The 22,849-nt window shown below is 37.0% G+C and overlaps 2 protein-coding genes across 2 annotated transcripts; one reads left to right on the top strand and one right to left on the bottom strand.

Moving 5' to 3' along the window:
• Positions 1–209: 209 nt before the first annotated feature.
• Positions 210–14,598, bottom strand: eif2d (eukaryotic translation initiation factor 2D). The gene is made up of 15 exons (XM_084389470.1): positions 14,344–14,598; positions 13,509–13,699; positions 13,344–13,427; positions 13,183–13,273; positions 12,232–12,339; positions 7,673–7,932; positions 7,473–7,590; positions 6,609–6,654; positions 6,408–6,514; positions 6,069–6,224; positions 5,880–5,969; positions 4,794–4,889; positions 2,624–2,744; positions 565–739; positions 210–473 (listed from the first exon to the last, which is right to left on the bottom strand). Exons 1-15 carry the CDS (start codon positions 14,397–14,399, stop codon positions 403–405), a joined length of 1,770 nt encoding a protein of 589 aa, XP_084245596.1. The 5' UTR covers positions 14,400–14,598; the 3' UTR covers positions 210–402.
• Positions 14,599–15,036: 438 nt separating this feature from the next.
• On the top strand, positions 15,037–22,697 carry mapkapk2b (MAPK activated protein kinase 2b). The gene is made up of 10 exons (XM_084388382.1): positions 15,037–15,332; positions 17,018–17,157; positions 17,728–17,792; positions 17,889–17,968; positions 18,761–18,887; positions 19,087–19,162; positions 21,274–21,398; positions 21,485–21,570; positions 21,762–21,842; positions 22,209–22,697. The coding sequence occupies exons 1-10, from the start codon at positions 15,108–15,110 to the stop codon at positions 22,350–22,352; spliced, it is 1,149 nt and encodes a 382-aa protein (XP_084244508.1). The 5' UTR covers positions 15,037–15,107; the 3' UTR covers positions 22,353–22,697.
• Positions 22,698–22,849: the final 152 nt, after the last annotated feature.

Below are 22,849 nucleotides of genomic sequence, written 5' to 3'. Positions count from 1 at the left end.
CTTTAAAATTTTAAGTCAACAAGTTGACTTCTGGTCATCATTCCTTAAAGTTCAGCTACAACTCACTGCCTGAGACGGTGTACAATTTTCTTCTATAGATATTTGGCAATATTATGAAGATGACAATCAAGAGAGGGAGGTGTGGTTACTTCCATCTGTTACATGCAAATCAGTTTGGCAAACTAGTGCTTCAGGGACTGTCGACATGTCAAGCTCTGAATGAACCTGTGCATTGCAGGGACTTTATTGAGGCAACATTATGCAGAGTATGAGATTCATTTAAGAGATCATTCACAATGAAATCAGATGTGTTTTATTTCAGAGATGATGTTATGTTAAGTTGGACTAGTTATTTAAAATGTCGCAGCAACATATGGCTCTTCTGAGGAGATCTGTCATCTGTTATTTCTTCTTGCCTGGTTTGGGAGCTTTATCAAGACCTTGTATATATTTCCGTGGGATCTGATAACGATCTGTAATAAAAGCAAAAAACTGCACTCACACATAAGCAAAAGATTGCAGGTACAGATATAAGCTGTTATATTACACTGTACTATACTGTACCTAGCAGCAGTTTGCCAACATGTTGGACCTGGTTTCCCTGGATCTGCACCAGGACTCTGTTTTTGGCCCCAGGGGAATCCAGGAGGACACAGCTGGCCTGAACCTGATGCTGCAGAGAGTCTGCTACCACAGCTGGGTCTAAACCAAACGCCTCCAGATTCTTAATTACTGTAACCTTAATAAACGGAAGAATGAGTGACAAAACTGTATTTTACATTAGACACAAAATACAATCTGTTTTAGAGTTGTCCAAAAGTACCGACCTCGGAAAAGTAAACACCTCTGATTGGCCACTGTGTTCATGCACTCATCGGATGTGTCTGTGATTGGCTACAATGATCAACACACGAGCGCGTTTGAGAGCACACGGAAGAGTTTGAAAGTAATTAAAGAAATGGGAGCGGGAGCGTTTGAAAGCGCAAGCAGGCGTCTATCAGCGGACCGGTCCGTCTTCCAAACGTTCCCATCTGTGCAAGCGCTCGGTGAAGAGCGTCATTGATGTATATTTACAACATGTTTTTGAAGCGCTGATCATTGTAGACCATCACAGCCATATCCGATGAGCGCTTAAGTACAATGGGCAATCGTGTTTACGATTCCGCCCAACAGCGCTCAAAGTGTCACATTGTTAACATTTCAGTACCGAATTCGATACTTTTTGACAAGTCTGTTTCTAATAATATTGAAAATAAAAAGGGCCATTTCCAATGGCCACAAGATGTATTTTCACATTTAAAAAAGTGTGACGGTCATTACATTTCTCTTAAGGACAAAAAGTAGGACTGTCAATAGATAAAAAAAAATTAAATTGCGATTAATAGCACCCTTGTGCGAGATTAATAACGATTAATTGCACACTTATGACATGAAACATACACCATTTCTTTTTTAACACGTTCATTTTGTCATCATTTGCTATATGCAGCAAAGTAAACCTTCAGATTGAAGTGGGATTCTCACAAATGTTTCATTTTCTGAAAAAAAAAAAAAAAAAAAAAAGCAGCAGAAAGAGATGCATAAGGATGTAGTGTAACGACGCCCAGTTCCAGGAATACACTAATATTTTGTTGGTAGTACCAGTTTGCAACAATTATCAGTTAACACTAAGTTGTCAACACTTTAAAAAAAAAAAAGAAAAAAAAAAGTTGGATATACTGGCTTTCTGCCAGGACTTTTACGTGCTTTTCCCTAATCACTAAAGTGACCTCGACGTGCGGGTTAGCAGGTTAGTTTTTTTCTTTTTTAGCATAAGCCATCAGGCAAGTGTTATTTAAATAAACTCCTGATGTACTTACAAATTTTCCAATGCCTCGTTTTATGAGTACAGAGTTTTATGTATTACTGTAGAAGTTTGGTGCCATTCTGGGCATTATTAGTGGGGTAACTTACGAGATACATCCTTGGAGTACATCCGCCTACACTAAGCCATTCGGCTGATATCTCTAAATAAGCTCTAACTTTATTAATGTTCAACCAAGGGAAAAAAGGCTTCTGGGGGGGGTGTTTGGCTTGAGGTCATGGTGCAAAGGACCCTATGTTGATTTTACTCCGAACCATCCCTTTAAGATCATCTAACTGCGTGATGTAAATCACATTAATGACGCAATTTCACATGCTTCAGAAAGGTATTTGCATACAATTATTTTAACGCGTTAAGAAATGTAAATTAATCGCATACATTAACGTTGAAAGCCCTCATTAAATAGCCATTAAGATTTAAAAACAACAGATACACTACCAAACACTACCAAAAAAAAGAAAGAAAATAAATTAATACTTTGTTACTTTTAGAACTACACGTGGTTTCACTGATAGGACACTTCAGAAAACTGACTTCATATATCCACTAAAAACACCTTGACACCAGTTGGTTAAAAGTCAAACTGGCTGAGAAAAGTGAAGTTAGTTCTGAGAAAATCTTGCCCAGAATTTGTTTGCAGATAATATCAGATACAATATTATGTTATGTAATAAATCATAACCATAGATATGTGGCTTAAGCATCCAAATACTTTTTGGGGCCACTATTTATAGCCAAGGTTTTATAATGGCTTCATACCTTCTTGTTGGATCCCCTGGAGGCTACAGTGATGTCTATGCACTCCATCTGTCCTTTCTTAACCACAGGAGGCTGACCTGGAAACAGCACCTCATGGCACGCCTGCATTCTGATGAGAGTCCTGCAGGATCATATGGTCATTCAGCGAAATTTGGCAATTCAGATATTGCATAACAAAACGTTTTCAGCAGCCTTTTAACTCACAGGAATGTTGTTTGCAAATCACCTTTCTGAATGTGCTTGTTAGCATGCTGTACAGCTAATGTGGCTAAAGTTACCATTGTCTCTGACTGTATTCACAGAAACCAGAGATATTAAGTTGAGTTTATGAATTATACAGATGGTGAGCATTTTCGGGTTGAAAATAAAACTAACCACATAGCTACGGACTCTGTGAATACAGTCAGAGACAATGGTAACTTTGGCCACATTATCTGTACAGCACATTCAAGATTCAAGCACATTCAGAGAGGCGATTTGCAAACATTCACAAAATATAAAGTGCGATACTTAAGTGTTCTGGATATGAAGTTTAATCATAAACAGTTGGTATTGATCCATCTTTGAGAATCAACTTTTTTGCAAATAATACGCTTTTCCCCCTACTGTGACGTCACAGTAGGGAGCCCTGTAGTTACTTCCTTTCTAAACAATATGCAAGTGATAGTTGGGAGGGTTACTTTAAAAATATTATCCTTTACAGTTAAAAATGACTGAATACTTTTTTTATGAAGTAATTTGTAACTGTAACGGAATACATTTTTAAAGTAACCCTCCCAACTATCACTAACATATGGTTTAAAAAGGAAGTAACTACAGAGCTCAACATTAAAGCTTGTCCGGGACTAGTGTATTTTATGAAGGGGCAAGTGAAAGAGTATTTTACTTACCCGATTATAGCCTTGTTAAAACTTTAGTGACAAAAAATAACTTGGGGAAGCATCGAAACGCAATGATGATTCTGAAAAGCCTGTGCATTCCCCAAATAGACTAAACACATGCTTTGCTCCCTTCAAACATATATTGTCATTGTTTCCGTCACTGCAACTTCCAGAACACACACACAAGATATTAAATACGTTCAGGCAGGATAGACTTTATGAGTTTATTGTCATATAGATACAGCGCTTCACAGCAGTTACATATCACATACCCATCATTTAAAATCTCCCTGGTTAACTATTTATTTAACTATTTGCCTGATGAAAAATTAAGCTTTAAACACATTAATATTTCCATCATTATGTTGGAAAAAAATACTTACTAGAATAATTTCTGTTAAGCTTGTGTATATTTGAAGCAATCATGTAGGTTTTTTTATTTGTGTATATTATACATTGACAACTAGGAGATGCTCAAAGCATATGTTTTCCTTGAAGAGATACACATTGTTGTTTAAAAAGGAAAGTAACAGAGTGAAGCACGTTTGTTGCGTTTTACCATGAAATTAGAGTTCCGTGTTTTTATTAAAACCAACAGATTAATGATTTATCTCTTATTGTCCCGCCAGCAATGAATTGGAATGTTATTTTTTTATTACTTGGCCCGCGGATTATCCTCAGTGTCCACGGATATAACCGCGATCCGCACATACTGTCAATATAGCGTTATGTCAAAATACAAATTTTAGTTTTAAGTGAAACCATTGGTGATTACACAAAGCAGGATTGTAAATTGACAATATAAGCAGCTGCCATTAAATACAGCTGAGAAATGTACATTATTTTTCTTAAAGGTGGGGTATGTAATTCTCTTTTTTGGCCATTTTTTCAAAATCACTTAAAATCCTATTCCTAACCCACTTACAGCCACTGAGTTAGAAGCACTGAAATAAAAATTAAGCAATTTAATCATCTGTGGAATGGGCAGGACTCGAAAACTCCAGCCAATCATTTCCAAGACCACCTAGAATCATTGGACAGTAAGTGCGTCAATCAAACGATCGTACCATCCCCCCCTCCCCCCATCCATGTCCATGTTCTTTGAATGGGTGGAGTCAAAGGAAAGAAGGTAGGACCATTTGAGTTGTGTATTTTCAAAATCTGCCGGCCGTTTTGCAAATCACATACCCCACCTTTAATACTGCTCCTGTTAAGACAATTATGTGCTTCTTGTAAAAAAAAATCTTTTTTAAAAACACAATTTAATAATATATTTTATGCATTTTTACCTGCTAAAGAGGTCATCCCATTTCAGTGTCTCCACTTCATGGTACTCGGACTTCTCCAGCAAACAGTCACAAAGTGTTGGGTTAATGTTAACATAACTGATGAATGAGAAGAGAGGAAGTCACTTTAATCCAAACCTTGTGAAATCTGCACTAGCACAGTACTTAAACCATGCAGTAGTTTGCATAGATCCATAAAGACATAGACTACTGTTCAAAGGTTTGGGGTGAGTAAGATTACCGTTACACTGTATTTTTGATCAAATAAATGCAGCCTTGGTGAGCATAACTGTGCGTTCACACCGTCGCCGCCGAGAGCATCAAAGTCAGTCATTAATTTTCAATGTCGAGCTCCGGCGAGGTGCTTCTTGGACGATGTGGGCGTTGAGGAGAGTTAAAGTCAGGCCAACTTTATGGTAATGAGCTATGATAGGGATCAGCGGCAACCAATCGGAATTGGAAAAAGTCCTCCGCTTGAGAGGATTCCAGAGAACGCAGTCCTGTAAACTTTGGTTCCGACCACATTAGTTCCCATGCAAAATGGAGGAGATGTTGATCATGTGAATTTGATAAGAAGGTGTGCAGCACTATTTATAGGCAACATTTTCGTGCTAGAACGCTTGTTTTTCAGCGGGAATGCAAATTAGACTAGCACTTAACCATGAACACAAAAGCCACACCACACAAATGGCTTTTAATTGGTTTATTTCGTCACTATACACTATGTCACACTATGTCACTATAATTGTTAAGTTCTTTCCATCGATCAATTTCTTACTTTCACATTTAAAAGATTTCATGAGTTTAACTTATACCCTACTTGTGGTCAGTCTGCACAAATAACGATCAACATGCTTGTTCACTTTGCGGCCCCTTTAAATAAAGTTTAAAAAAAGACCAAGCATTCGATCATAGCGTCCACAAATCTTTCTACGGCGTTGTTAGCAGGGCGGCGAGAACGAATTTTGGCGCTCTCGCCGGCGGCAGTGTGAACGCACAGTAAGGGACTAAAAAAAAAAAAAAAAAAAAACTGAACAGATATGAACAGTGGTGTACATTTGACTTAGAAGAAAAAGTACATAAGCTCACTTTTTGTTGGTTTCATGGATGAGTTCATTTTTCTTCACATAATCCGTGATGACATTCCTTACTTCACTGGCCTTTAGAGGCGTCCCCTTTCTGAAACACAGTCACATGCTCAAAACCTCAGCACTCCCACTAACACACTTAAAAAAAAAAAAAAATAATTCACACAACAAAATGTTTCCACTCGTTAACCTTTTCCTGGCGTCCTGAAAAAGAGGCTCCAGGCGTGCAGTGACCCCATAGAGTTGTGTGATTTCAGGGGTCTGGTATGGGACCTCACAAGCCCCGCCCCCCTCCACAGACTCTTTCTCCGGGCCACAGTCCTTTGGTGCCCTGAAGGAACACAACCTGAAAAAAAGTAGAGCAAGTTGTTCAAGAAAACAGCCACTTCCCTAAAAACCAAGAACACTTGCTGGATATCAACAAATATAAAATAAAATAAAAATTATGCGTTATGACTATATAAATTGTATTAAAATATGTTTTACGTTTTTGAACAAGATATTAATAGTAGATGGTTTGACTGCATACTCAGGGTTCCTCCAGTCAACTTCCACAATGCTCTCCACACCTTTACTCAGCTCCTTCACCTGAACCAGACTGTGATCTCTCTGCATGCACAACAGAAACTTAGACAGCTGGAAAAGAAGAGAGAAAAGTTGTGATCTACTAAAGCAAAGATATGGCTACACTTGATATTTACTAAAACCTCCCAATCTGTGAACTGTGTACCTTTTTGTAACTTGATTTCTTGATATCTAGTTGCTTTCCTCTAGGACTGTGAAAAAAAAAACAACAAAAAAAAAAAACCTTTCAAACTTGACCAAGCTACAATAACACAATGTATCCAGGATAATTTCAGAAACCCCCAAAACAATTTGACCAAATTAAATTAAATTAAAGCTTCTTTAGTGCAAATCAGCCTGAAAATATAATAATATAAATAACAAAAATTAAATATAAAAATATGTTATACAAATATAAATGTTTCAAGTAATTGTTAAAAAATTATATTGTACAATATTATTACAATTTAATATAACCATTTCTCTTTTAATATATTTTAAGATGTAATTTATTCCTGTGACGCAAAGCTGAATTTTCAGCATCATTACTCCAGTCTTCAGTGTCACAAATCTTCTGATTTGCTGCTCAAGAAACATTTATTATTTTTTATAAATGTTGAAAACCGTTGTGCTGCTTAATATTTCTTTGTGGAAACCATAATACATTTTCATCAGGATCCTTTGATGAATAGCTTTTTTTTTTTTTTAAATAGAAATCATTTGTAACCTGATAAATGTCTCTACTGTAATTTCTGATCAATTTAATTTGTCCTTGCAGAATAAAAGTATCAATATAATAGTGATCCAAAATGTTTGAATGATACTGTATACAAACTTTGGGCCATTGGGTGATCCAGTTAATGTGCATTCTTGCTCAAACCATTTATATTAAACGCATTTATTTGTCAAACATCTCTGATGTCTCAGTGTTTGACTGAGTTATAAAGACCAAAATTTGCCATAAAGTAAAAGGTTGAGCTTAGGAAATAAAGGTAAAACATCAGAAGATTAAGAACAGAGGCTAAATTACCAGGAGGACACCATGTGCTTGCTCAGGAAGGTGCTGGTCAGTAGTGGGAGGTCGGACTTTTTGACTTTAGTCTTGAGTGCATGGAGAAAACATTGCAGCAATAACTCATCCATCTGCTCTGTAATAAAATAGACATGAACGTCAAGATACAATAAACACCTACAAAATGGATACATGACAGGAAGTCAAAGACATTTCACCCTGTGGAGATCTAGAATCATCCTCTTCTCCATCAGTGTCTTTTCCCTCTTTATCCTCATTCAGTTGTTCTTCCTTCAACACCTCGTGCTCATCCAGCCTCAGCTCCTGCATGCTCCGACAGGATGTTTTCACTGCAGCTGGTGTAGAGCTGTCCCTCCCCTCTTCCTCCTCGCATTCCTCTCCATCTGTTTCTCTTTCCTCCGGTGCTGGACAGTTAGTGACCGGTATAACCGGAGGATGCGTCTTATCACCAAACGCCCTGCAGAGAATTTGAGGAAGATGTCTGTAGTAAGTTAATCTGATGCATAATTGATGTTAAACTATATATTATCGCTCAGTGATTAGGGCTGGGTTGAAAAAATATTTTTTTTCAATTTTGATTGATTCTCATTTTGATTAAAGGGGTCATATAATGCCATTTTTGTACAAGCTAATATGATTCTTTAGGGTCTAAATTAAAAGTTTGTAATATACTTTAATTAAAAATTCTTATTAGTATTGTAAGAAAACACTAATTTTACCTGGTCAAAAACAGCTCTGTTTTCAGCACGCCGTTTAAGTGCATGTGTCTTTAAATGATAATGAGCTTTGCACACCCCGCCCCTCTGTTCTGTGCGTACACCGTAACACAATAACACAATAACCATAACGCGTTGTTCATTATAAACGTGGGATTATGAATTATATTGAGAACGTCGTACATAGAAAACATGCCGTAATGTACCCTGAGTGTAAACAGCCGCATTCATCATGAAGCGTGCAAGCGATTTGCAAAGATTAATATAAATATTAATATAAAGGTTAATAAAACGTTACACTCACTTCAGTTATTCTGGAGGTACAGCAGGAACACGAATAGTTGGTACCGATCCTTTTTTCAGGAGCAGCTTCTTAGCAAAACCAGCTTTATACTGACCATTTGTAAAGCAGTCTGGTGTGTGAAAGGATTCGCGCAAACATGAAAGCATTGATGTTGATCGTGGGGAATATTCCCTTCGAAAACAAAACTCAGCCACTGCGTCTTCAGCGGTTCGGATTTAGGAGCATCAAAATGACTGCTGTGTTCCTTATTGCACCCAAGAACAGAACACCACAATCGCTTAGAAGCCATACTGCTCATAGACAGTGCTCCAGCGTATCAACAATGAATGTGCCGGTCCGCGCGGACTATGATTGAAACGCTGCTGTCAATCAACAATCGTGGGAGGGGCGTCGATTTTGTGACGTCACAAAATCGAACGGCTTGATTTGAGATGGGGGAAAACATAAGATTAAAAAATAAACCACTGGATGGACTTTTATCATTTTATGATGGTTGTGTACAGGCACTGCCAACACACATTTCAGTACAATCAACTTGTAAAAGTGCATGTACCATTATATGACCCCTTTAACTCATACAGATTTTTACATTTTTTGGTCTATGCTGTTTTCAGTTGATGCGTGAACAAAACTTCACCAAACATTATTTGTAGCATGTCTCCCATTCAATAAATAATGTTTTGTGCTTTGTTACTTTTGATATGAAACAAAGGTTACACTTTTTTTTTTCCAATGGTTTTAACGGTTCACAAAATTCACGGTTTGGTTCGATACGATACAGTGGTGTCACGGTTCGGTACGTTTTTGATACAGCAAAAAGAAAGAAATGCCAGAGAATTTTACTTGATTTAAAAAAATATATATATATTTATTAAAACTAACATTATAAAGTATGCATGATCTTTTTTTACTTTGAACAATGATGGAGCTATACTTGACCCATCTTCTGGGGTGTCTTCTTAGCAGCATATAAAACAAGGAGTTTTTATAAGGAACTCAGTGTGTTTTTACAAAATGTTTAAGTTATTTTTTTCTCAGAAAGATGAGTGTCACCACTAAATGCTGCAGGGATAATTTCTATAACTAACGTTAGTTCATTCATGGCACAATGTTTCTCCAGGTTTCCACATCAGCTCTGTTTGATCTAATAGAGATCTACAATTAATAACGGAGAAATTTGAATGCTTCTCACCAGATCTCGCAGTGACGTTATTACTTCAATGGCGAATTCAAATGCTAAAGTGCTTTCTTTATTGGATCTCTTAGCGCTGTGTAGTAACAGTGTCGCTTGATCAAGAACGGCTCGCGCTGCACTAACAATCGATCGAAACGATCAAATACACTAATTACAAGCATAGATAAATAGGCCTACAGAATAACAACGTTTCAGATAAAGTAAAGTCTAACTGTAGAGTAACTGACATGCAATAATTAGGCCTAAATGTAAAATGACACTAGTGTTCACTGTATAAATTAAATGTACATCAATCTTTGTTAAAGCTGATCAATGGTTTGATTACCATTAATGACTTAGCAGCAAGTACAGTGCTATGCATAAGTTTAGACACCCATGCTAAAGTTGACTAAAAAGAGGAATAAAAAATCATCTTTTGTAAATTGAACTTAATGCCTTAATTAAAAAAATTAGAAAAAATCCAACCTTTAAGGACACCAATTTTCTTTGTGAATGAATAATGTATCGTAAATAAATAAATGTTCTTCCTTAAAATACAGGGTGCATAAGTTTGGACACCCCTATGTTAAATTCCCATAGAGGCAGATTTTTGTTTTTAAAGGCCAGTTACTTCATGGATCCAGGATACTATGCATCCTGATAAAGTTCCCTTGGCGTTTGAAATTAAAATAGCCCCACATCATCACATAGCCTTCACCATACCTAGAGATTGGCATGGTTTTATTTCAGTTAGTCTAATAGCTGGTTTGATTTGCATTGAGAGATGATCTTATGGAAAGTTCTCCATGCCAATCTCTAGGTATGGTGAAGGCTATGTGATGATGTGGGGCTATTTTAATTCCAAAGGCCAAGGGAACTTTATCAAGATGCATAGTATACTGGATCCATGAAGTAACTGGCCTTTAAAAATAAAAATCTGCCTGCCTCTATGGGAATTTAACATAGGGGTGTCCAAACTTATGCACCCTGTATTTTAAGGAAGAACATTTATTTATTTACGATACATTATTCATTCACAAAGAAAATTGGTGTCCTTAAAGGTTGGATTTTTCCAAATTTTTTTAATTAAGGCATTAAGTTCAATTTACAAAAGATGATTTTTTATTCCTCTTTTTAGTCAACTTTAGCATGGGTGTCTAAACTTATGCATAGCACTGTATTTATAGGCTGCTTTCACTTTAAGACCAAATGCAATACGGATCCAATATGATATACATCACATTTCTTTCTCAACTCTTTACGTACATCGTGAAGACTGTGTTTACTAGAATACTTGCCGAGACTGGTATTTTGACATCATTTTGTGCCTATCTGTCCATTCCAGTGCACGGAGATGCAAAAGAGGAATCAATTCGCTGAAACGCGTCTCTCTGTGCGCACTGATAACAGTATGCGGAATAACGAAATGATGGTGAAACTTAGCAATTAATCCGCAAAACACAAGCGTGATGAACCGTGGGGCCTGGTCCGTACATACATTATACATATACTATATATTATCACCCATCTCTTTGAATTAAGTTGGATAAATAAGTATGTCCAACTTTATCCGCATACATACAGTATATTCACATAAGGCGATATATAATGCATTGCATATCTCTAATGCTTGATTGCTTGTTTTGTCGCAAAACACCAACCATGTTGCTATATGCGACTACTAGGCATGAAGATATTAAGGTAAAACATTAAATGTCATGATTTTCAGTAAAGCTGTTTTGAGATGATGTGTATTGTGAACAGTAGGGTTGGGCGATGTCCCCTAAATTGGCAGTTGACGATGTTTACAGTAAAACATCGCGATGGACGATGATATCGTCGTTGGGGGAGGGAGCACTTTTCATTTTACTGTATCTCTTTACACAAATATTGTTTTCTACTTAAAAACTATAATTTTGTTATTTTACTAACCCAACTAATTTCTCATCCGGGCTTTCCAATAGGTTGCACGTAAGGGGGGAAAAAAAGTTGCACGATTCTTTCTGCCAGTCGGCTGCAGCAGAGAAGCTGTATACAGCTTTGCAAGAATCGCCGAAAATTCCGTGATGAGCCCACGAAAGAATTCCGTGAAATGAACATGGCCCCTCAAGTTAAGGAAAAGGTTGTGGGTGGGCTTATGTTTCCATGACACACGGGACAACAATGGGACGGTTGGGTGTAGGAAAAGAAGAACAGGACGGTTGGGTTTAGTAAAAGGACAACGGGACGGTTAGGTTTAGGAAAAAAAGAACGGGACGGTTGGGTTTAGGAAACTTGACACGCGGGACACGATCTCCGATCTCCTGGGTGAAAGTCCTGTGCTGTTTGACCCATCCACCACCCCAACCAACTGGATTTTCAGCCTTTCATACTACTCGCTACCGTAGTCGCTCTTAATGCTACGGAATCGTGTTGACCATCACGAAAAAGAAAAAAAAAACAGATGATATCGTCCATCGGCACAACCCTAGTGAATAGTGCTATACAAACAAATTTGACATGACAAAGTGGTCGGAAATGGATGAACATAAAGACAAATTAATGCTGTAATGCAAAGCTCACCACAGCTGGTCCATGTATGCGTGTAAAATATTCACTCCTTTCCCCTTCATTCCACCGTCCCTCATCTTAGCGCTCGACACAGCTGCTGTCCCAACAGCCACTGGTGCACTTAAAAACCAAAAAGCCACAAAATAACCATGTTTTCATGCATGTTACTGATAAGAGACCATTATTTACAAGCATTTTTAATAATGAAGGCTCCACATCTCAACATCATTCAAAATGCTACAGACGCTGATGAGTTTTGCCAAATCTTTACCCAGTTGTGGTATCTATCTTCCACATGATTCAAGATTTTAAGTCCAATATGAATAATCTGTTAGGCCCTGTTTACACCTGGTATTAAGATTATTAAGATCCTGGTCGGATCACAAGTGGACGACGCTAAATGCAGGTCTAAAATGTTTTGAGCTTGTCCACTTTCAGAGGTAGTTGAAAACGCATTCGAATTGATTGCTTTCGTAGTGTAGTCACTCATGTGGTCAAAAATGTTCAAACAGCCTCAAAAGACGGCCTACACTCCGCCTACTGACCTAACGTGTAAACATTGTGAGAAGCACACTAGCCAGACGGGATTTAAACTTTGTCATCTGAAGACCCAAGTTTGGTATGAAGACGAAAAAAGTACCAAGCACAATTTTCTTTCACCATTCCTGATTTCTAACACGCACTCACAGTGTTTGGCGCGGTCTTGTGGCTTTCAGAGCAGAAACCAAAGCTGCTGCTCTCCGTATGTTTTTCATATGACAACACATACATTTATCCACCCATAGACCCTCCCTCAAAGAAATCAAGAGAGAAGTGGTTGAAAGTGGACAAAAGAGACACCAGGTGTAAATGGGTATGTGTCTCCCTCGTTGACTACAAGTTATCCGATCGACCAAAAGGCATCTTAATACCAGGTGTAAACAGGGCCTAAGAGTGAAATGTGGTGGGCACGGGCAGCGTTACCTGTTCATCACTAGAGTGACCGCACAACAATCGCCTTGGTCTACCTCAGGAAGGCCACTAGCGGATACCACTACACCAGGCAACATGAGATCTGCAGGAGAGAAATCAGTCAGACATGTTCTCTGGGAAACACACGTGCACACTAGCAAACAGGTGCTGACCTGCTCCACCAGATAACTTCTGCAGAACAGGCGGCCACGTGGCGAATGCTGGTACCATGGTGGGACATCTCCACAGTGTGTACACTGAGAACAACCAAAAACCCAAAATGAGCAGAAACTTCATCAGCATTCTCAACAAAGACTGATGGTGACCTGCAGACTCACCTGTTGGGAACACCTGTTTCTCCAGCTGAAAGAATACGGGATTTTTATGGAGGACGTACAGAGTGACTGCATCTCCTTTATGTGCGTAAATCTTCACTATATTCAGCTCTTCTTTGTTTGGGATGAGCTCATTTAGTTCCTCCACTGACAGAGAAGGGAAAGCAGCAGCAATATCTGCTCTCAGCTTCCTCCTGTATGGGCAGAAAGGATCACAATGATAAGGCATACAAAAAAAATTCAGTAAGTAAAAAAGATTCTACGATTCTGAATAATCAGAGGAAAGTGCTATATGCACATTTAACATCTTGACATTTACATAATTATCTAAAAATCATGTGAGAAATACTGCTTATAATTGTTAGTCCACCCTTTTCTAAAGTTGTCTCTTTTAACAACTACACAAATTTATCTTGAGTTTAAAACTTTCAATATTCCCATGTATTAACAGATATTACCAAAGGGAAAAAAAAATCACAGGGTTTTACCAAGATATAATGATGTAAAGAAAGTAAACAATGCACTATCAAGAGTGACACAACAATTATAAAAGGGTATGAAATCACCCAGAAACATAATATCTCAGTAAAACACTTTATGTAAAGATACAGTAGATGATCTTGAATAAGTAAAAAGAAAACATACACACAATTACAGTTATGACAATCATGACATAAGCCACACATTATTCAATATTAAATCTGACAATGATTCCTAAAAAACAATGTGCACGAAGCAGAGTTCAATGAAACTGAATTTGTCTACACAGTTGATGACAGATTTACCAAGCAAGAGTATTTCTTTCAACTTATCTTTAAAAATGTAACTGTTTGAATACCTGTCAGATCCCTTGATAACGGTGTTTGATTTCACACGAAACGCTTTTGCAAACATCTCGGTATTCTAAATAAGTTTTTACAAGAAGCCCCTTAAAATCACCTAACTATCAACACTTCTCTATTTCCACATAATATAAAAGCGAGATTATTAGAGTATTCATCTGCTGTGCTTTGAGCAGCACAGTGAGCGGCATGCGCGTGCAGCGCCGAAACATGTCCGACTGGAAATTATCGCTGTATGTTAAAGTGGCCTCCAGACCAGTGACTTCTGAAAGTAATATCATATCATTCAAACTTTTAGCTGATTGTTGTATTTTTAAAGAAAATACAAACGCAATGTGATTTGTACATTTTGATTATGATTTTTTTTTTATAAATAAAAATAATCACCATATTTTTCCAAACCTCGATCCGTAGACTATAACATAAAAAGACGATCAATTGCGAGTTATCTCTCAATTCGGACTTTTAACTTTTTTTGAGATAAAAAACAAATCCCAATTCTGAGGGGAAAAGTCAGAATCGCGTGATACAGCCATGATACAGCCGCATGAGAGAGAAAAGTCATAACAGTGAGATAAAAATTACATTTATTTATTTATTGTTTGTTGATTTAGATATGTTTGTGTCTGCGTGAAGACTCATTCCATTCAGTTAAAGATATTCAAACCAGCACGGTTAATTGGATCCTTTTAAAATCCTTTAAGCTGCTAATGTCTTCACTGCGGCACAGACAGAGAGGAACACAGTCTACTCTACCACTATGTTAGATAATACAGAAAATAAAAATGATTCAGTGCTTTCCGGTGAGCTCCAAGAGGGTCGGCATCAGATTTGCATTGTGCCTGCACTGAAATCCACACTGAAGATAAAGAAGAAAGTAATAACTGAGGAGTATAAGCTTGCAGGACAAGTGCTCGGGATAGGCATCAATGGCAAGGTCTGGGAAATTTTCCAGAAGAAAAACGGCAAACACTATGCCTTAAAGGTAGCTATCTATTTTGTTATATATATATATTGACAGCTTACCTAAACTAATATTGAAGCGAATGAGGTAAAAAGGGTGAATGTTTCTTCACCAGTGTCAATAATGTTTGTTAAAGTCTTGGTTGTTACTGTATTTGTTACTGTGGATTGATAAGACCAGTCCAAGTGAGTCAAAGTCAGTAAATATTGACTTTTTGGCCCTTTTGAGTCCAAGTCAGTAAATATTGAAGTGTTTAAGGCTAGGCTATGTTTCTACAAGGCTTTTTAGTAAAGGGGAATTGGTATTCCTAAAAAAAATAAAAATAATGTTCACACTATAAAAACTAAAGGTAGCCTACCTCAGATATCTTATTGTGTAGGCTACTCAAGGAACTTTGAATATTTCAGGTGCCTCAAAACATGTTCCATTAGTTACTGGAGGAGCTATTAACGGTATTTTCAGGTCTCCCAAACGCATGGGATCCATTAAGCACTTAAGCTCGACTTTGTAAGTTCCTTTGAAAAATGGCAAGACATTCTCCAGAGGCTATGCCAGTGTGGTAATTTGAGGAACCCCATATAAGCTCAATTATCTTTTTTTTTTTACCCAGATTAAATCTTACACTCTTAAAAATAAAGAATCCAAAAGCTTTTTTTTCCCCACAACAATGCCGTAGAAGATCCAGTTTGGCATCCTTAAAAAAAAAAAAAATTCTTAAAAGAACCATAATTTTCTGTCTACAGAACATTTTTAATAATCTATACGTTTTTTCTACTATAAAGAACCTATTGTGCAATGGAAAGCTTCCACTGAGGTTCTTCATGGAACCATGATGCCACTAGAGAACCTTTATTTTTAAGAGTGTCAAGCCTTGTTTATACCATGGTATTAAGATGCGTTTTGGTTGATCGGATCACAATGCTAAATATAGGTGTAAACAGGGTCTAAAAGATTTTGAGCTTGTCAATTTCCGACCATCTCCGACCAATGCTCATGTGGTCGAATGGTTTCAAACAGCCACAAGACTCTCCGCCTACTGGCCTAATGCGTGAACGTTTTGAGAAGCATGCTAGCCAGACGGGTTTGAAACTTTGTCGGCTGAAGACCCAAGTTTGGTTTGAAGACAAAAATCATACCAAGCGAAAGCTGCTGCTCTCCGTATGTTTTTCCGTTGTCTCCGGTCGCATTCATATGTAAATTGCGCAAGCTTATTTTGTCCATTAGATCGAAAGATCTGAAAAAGCCCATACATTTACACACCCATAGACCCTCCCCTCGAAAACATCAGGACAGAAGTGGTTGAAAGTGGACAAAAGAGAAGGATTAAAACACCAGGTGTAAACGGGAATCTGTCTCCCTCGTCTACTTGTGATCCGATCGACCAAAACGCATCTTAATACCAGGTGTAAACAGGGCTTTTAATCAGGGCAGTAAATACAGAGGGTACATTTTGAGAGAATACAGAATCATTTATATGTGCTGAGTAACATTCATTGCTGAGAGTATAAGTTTATCCACAGATAGAATTCTAGTGACTCTCTGAGGTTGAGATATCAGGACAAACTGCAGGCCCTCCAATTTACTTACAGTAATAGGGGGTCAAGGATGCTCCAATAAATTCATTGGAGGCAAATGAGCAAAAATAATCCCGTTAGTTATTTAGACTGTGAAGTCGGTTGTTCTTGATGCTCTTCGCTCACTTTCAGATATTGCGGGACACCCCTAAGGCTCGACAGGAAGTGGAGCTTCACTGCAGGGCATCAAGCTGCCCACATATCGTTGGAGCTGAAGATGTCTTTGAGAATTACTACCAAGGCAAAAAGTGTTTGCTTCTCGTCATGGAGTGGTAGGGCTTGTTAACACACTTAAATCTAATTGTTATAAATAGTATATTGGTATTATAACAGGCCAGATGAAAGTGCCTTCAGAAATTATTTTTAGAAAGTATTTTTTCGAAGAGCTTTTAAGATTTGTTTTTTCTCAACAAAAAAAATCTGAAAATGTATTATTGGACACTAATTGATATTATTGTCACTCTGTAATATTGTTTTTAATTTAATTTAATTTATTCATTTCTAATGCAAGTCTATAACATAAATATTAATGAGATTAATGAGTCATAATTAACAGTTATATCAAAATGTTATAATACCAATATACTATTTATAATAAACCAGATTAAAGTATTATAAGAAAGTAGTTTTATCCAAAGAGCCTTAGATTTTTTTGCAAACAATTTGCAAAAAAAAAAAAAAACCAGAAAATATATAATTAGACATTAATTATTATTGCCACTATGAGATATTGTATTTCATTTTTTAGCCTGGTATATAAAATATTTTAGGTCTGTAAAAAAAAAAAAAAAAGTGAGATTAATGAAGCATGATACTGCATTCCCACTGTGTTCCTTAAACAGTATGGAGGGGGGAGAACTCTTTCGCCACATTCAGGAACATGGGGATCAAGCTTTCACTGAAAGAGGTACAGATCCTTTCTTCAAACACATATGCACATTTAACATAACCAGTTATTAATTCTGTTGTTCTTTTCCCCCCTTTCACTCCACACAATGAGTAGAAGCCTCAGAAATAATGAGAAGCATAGGAGAAGCTGTCGAGTTTCTGCATGGTATTAACATTGCTCACAGAGACCTCAAGGTGAGCTAATGCCATTATTATGCATCAGTAGACTGCATTATATTATATTATACATTACTGTTCAAAAGTTATTACAGTTTTACTGTGTTTTAGGTCGTTTGATCAAGACAGTTTTTATATCTGGTTTACCAAAGTTATTCTTTGAATTTAAAACCTTTTTGATAAATGACAGAAAGACGACACATAAACATTGCTGAATGGCTAGTGTTTAAACTCTGGCTGAGGTTCACTATGTTGAAGTATAATTAAGGCATAACTTTATTATACCCACTTTGTAAAATTGATTGTATTCCTGTGGACATTTGGCCTATCCTATGTGTTATCCTGCAGTGGATTCAAACTTAAAATGTTATCAGTTAGATTTCTTTGACTTTAATTGAACAAGACAATGTAATCATTGCAATAAACCTTGCAAATAATGTAACTAAAGATACATTTTACAACAGATTTATGGAAGAACAGTCATTCTGCAATCTTATACTGGCTCACTGCTGTAAGCCAAGAGGAAACTCAACATGATCATATAAAAGTGGAACAGTATTTGAGACCATTTAAAAACCCTCCTGAAGATTTCCCCATTTATTACTTGTTGAGTTCTAAAGTGTTAAATTATCAAAGAAGACATTAGAAATTATGTGAGAAATTAGTTTATTGGTTCTAGAACCTAAATACGTATATTAAAAGGTAACGATGTAGGGCTTACAGTTACAACACACATCATAAAGCTAAATTCCCACACATATAAACAAATATCTTTTTATATTTCATTTTCAATCATCTCCTAATTGGCAGCCAGAGAATTTACTATACACATCAAAACGGCCGGATGCCCAGCTCAAGCTTACAGACTTCGGATTTGCCAAAGAGACCACATCCAACAACTGCTTGGCCACCCCGTGCTATACACCTTATTATGTGGGTAAGCAGACAAGTCCGTTTTGAGTTTCATTTGGTATCATAATACAATTATGATACAATTAAGCGACAGGTACCATAAGATTTTCTTCTTCCTGTTCCTTTTTTTTTATTCGTTCATGCACGTTATGAATGAATAAACATCTATGTATGACTTGTGCAATATATAAACAATGAAATTAAAGCGAATCCTTCTCTTTCAGCCCCAGAGGTACTTGGTCCAGAGACATATGATAAGTCATGTGACATGTGGTCATTAGGAGTCATCATGTACATCCTGTGAGTGGTAACATTCTGATGGCTATAAAATATCACATCGGTTCTATTATGACAACCATCTGAAGATTTTTAGCATGGTAATGGATATGACAATGTTAATGTATTTTGGTCTTGGTTGAATAGATCTGCTACGCTGCTGCTGTTGATGGCTGTTGTTGTAGATTATTGCTGCTGCTGCTGCTGGACTTGCTACTGCCAATACATCCACTTACACGCTTCTGTGTGAACTGTGAATGTTAAACATGCTGCTGCTGCACAATAGTGTACATGAATTACCCATAGCTGATCTATACAGGTGGAGCTGAAAGTGCACTGCAACTCATTGGCTGCTAATGCAATAGGAACCAATCAGTTCTGTAGAGAATGATGTGATTTCTAGCAAATTGAGTTAAGGACCTCTCAGCCTGCGCCATCTAGAGTTTCATGACAGAACTAGTCATTGCTTCATACACTCTTAAAAATAAAGGTTCTTTATTGCCATTTATGGTTCCATAAAGAACATTTAACATCCATGGAACTTTTTCATTAACAACAACAACAAAAAAGTTTCTTTATAGTGGAAAAGGTTGTTTATATTCTAAAAATTATTTTCACTTGAAGAAAAAAAAAGGTACAATATGTAATTTTTTTGCTTTAAAAATAGCAAAAAACACTATATCTGTGTTATATATATATATATATTTTTAGTTGTGGACTTACATTATCCCGACTGTTTCCAACAACTTTCAAACCAGTAGAAATTTGTAATTTAATTCGAAGACACGTACCGTTTCTTTATTTCCGTTTTGCGCGTTCTCCCTGGTTTCCGCTCGTACTGCCATAGTAACCAGAGCCCTCTGATAGTAACCAAGGCGATAGACGTGGACAACTGTGTAGTTCGTAATGTCTATTATGCACGCTGTTGTTGTTTCGTTCAAACATTATGGACCATGGCAAGCAGACTTTAGATAAAAAAGGAGAACTAAAACGAGAATCAATATCAGCGTGGTGTTTTCGAGATGTCTAGAGCTCCACATCCGAGACTTCGACCGCTCCTACATGTACTTTATTAAATAGGTGAGCACATTTACATAAAACTAATCGATGTTATATAGTTCAACAATGATAAAATGTTAGAATATGATCTGTATGTTATTCTAATGTTGATCTAGCTTACTGCTAGTCTCATACAGACAAACTAACACATAGAATAACATAAATTTCAACACATTCAAATGCAGTTTAGTGTGATAGTGTAATGTTAGGCCAAGTGAAACAGCGCTGCGTTACCTCACAAGTTTAATTTGTCTAATAAACTGACCTGTGAGTTGTAATTCTGCACTTGCGTGTAGTTCGGTAGAATGAAATGTCCATATTCCTTTTATATCCGCGGGACTCGCGTCGCGTGTGGAGCTGATAGCTGTCTCTTAGCAATCCCGACCTGCTTCATATCACAGTCATGATAAAAACATTGATGTATTTACTCATCCATAAACATTATTAGATCGGTCGGCTTGACGTTGACGACAAGATCCATAATTCTTAGCAAATGTTGCGTCATCAAACTACGCCTTTGTTATTGTAAGAGGTTAGCGACCCCTAGCGGCGAAAAAAATTACATATTGTACGTTTAAAAGGTTCTTTGGGGAAGCCAAATTCAAAGTTCTGTCATGAAACTCTAGATGGCGCAGGCTGAGAGGTCCTTAACTCAATTTGCTAGAAATCACATCATTCTCTACAGAACTGATTGGTTCCTGTTGCATTAGCAGCCAATGAGTTGCAGTGCACTTTCAGCTCCACCTGTATAGATCAGCTATGGGTAATTCATGTACACTATATTGTGCAGCAGAAGCATGTTTAAAATTCTCACAGAAGCGTGTATGTGGATGCATTGGCAGTAGCAAGTCCTGTCATTTCTCTGCAGGAGCAGCAATAACAGCAGCAGCGTAGCAGATCTGGACCAAACATTTTAACATTGTCATATCCATTACCATGCCAAACACTCTGAGAGCCGTCATGATAGAACATGGTTCTTTTATTTGGCATTCCTGAGAAACCCCGCTTTTGGAAGCTTTATTTCTTAGAGTGTATGTTACTGCTCTTTAATTCACAATCAACACGTATGCTCTTAGATTGTGTGGATATCCACCATTCTACTCAAACCATGGCTTAAAACTCTCACCGGGAATGAGAAAACGGATACGGAATGGCCAGTATGAATTTCCAAACAATGAATGGTCACAGGTGTCAGAGGAAGGTAATTTTATAACACGTATTATGCTGCATTTTGTTCAACATCACAAACATACATGATGCGATAAAACATTTTTCTTCATTCTGCAGCAAAGCAGCTCATTTGCCAACTGCTGAAAACAGATCCTACAGAGAGAATGACCATCGCAGAATTCATGAACCATTCTTGGATCAATGTGAGCATTAGCATTTGATTTTTAATCTTTGACTATGCAAAGACCTTGCAGATCAATAGCACCTTTAAGCAAATGGCAATGATTGATAAATTATAAATTATGCTCTTATATAAGTTATTTCTACATTTAAAGTTTAGTAAGAATATTTAATTTGTGTGTCTCTCTCTTTCTCTCTCTCGGGATCTATGCAGAAGTCAATGAAGGTTCCTCCAACATATCTGCACACGAGTCGGGTTCTTAAGGAAGAGAGCGATGTCTGGGATAAAGTCAAGGTCTGTTTTCTGTATCATATATGAAAAAAGTTCAAAAGTTTGGGTTTAGTATGAGCATCAGCAAGGATGCTTTAAATTGGTTGAAAATGACAGTAAAGAAATTTCTAATTTTGCAAAAGATTTATAAATGCTGTTCCTTTGAATCCTGAAAAATGTTATCATTTAAATTGTAATGTTTCACAATATTACTGTTTTTACTGTATTCTATATCAAATACTGTAAATACTGAATTGCTGATCATAAGAGAATTCTTAACATCTCTTAAATCATTACAAAATCTTACCAACCCCAAACTATTGAACTCTATAGAGCATCAGAATCAATGATCATACTTTGATAAGTTATATTGTGTGTGTAAATGCACAGGAAGAGATGACTAACGCCTTAGCAACAATAAGAGTGGACTACGAACAAATAAAGATCAAAGCGATCGAGGACTCGTCCAATCCTCTTCTTATGAAGAGAAGAAAGAAAATGGCAGCTACAATGAAAGAAGCATCAGGACTGTGACAAACAAATACACAAGTGGACTCATACGTAGGTCTTGAACACTGACAATCTGAACGATCACTTTATTATAATTGGAGAATGAGGGAAAAAAATGGACCCTTTAATTTATTCTCCATTTATCATTCAATGTTTGCAGTTATAGCCTGAATAATATCTGTGTTAATGTCTGGAAGGATGTTTGAGGTGCTGCAGTAGTTATTTTATGTGTATTATGTGTGTTTTCAGTCAGATTCTCTAAGTTTTGGTTCTTGGAACCCTTTTAATGGCTTTTGTGCACACACAAGTTTGGGATCGGTAAGATTTAAGTTTCTCATGCTCACCAAGGCAAAATATAGTAAAAACCGTAATACTGTGAAATATCATTATTTTAAAATAATTGTTTTCTATTTTAACTTATTGTCAAACTTAATTTGTTCCTAAGATGGCAAAAAGACAGTCTTCCTTGTCACATGATCATTCAGAAATGCTGATTTGGTGCTCAAGAAACATTTATTATT

Source organism: Rutilus rutilus (genome assembly GCF_951802725.1).
Source record: "Rutilus rutilus genome assembly, chromosome: 19".
In the NCBI taxonomy this organism is placed as follows: Eukaryota; Metazoa; Chordata; class Actinopteri; order Cypriniformes; family Leuciscidae; genus Rutilus; species Rutilus rutilus.
Note: the sequence above shows the minus strand (reverse complement) of the source record. Positions and strands in the feature narration are given on the sequence as shown.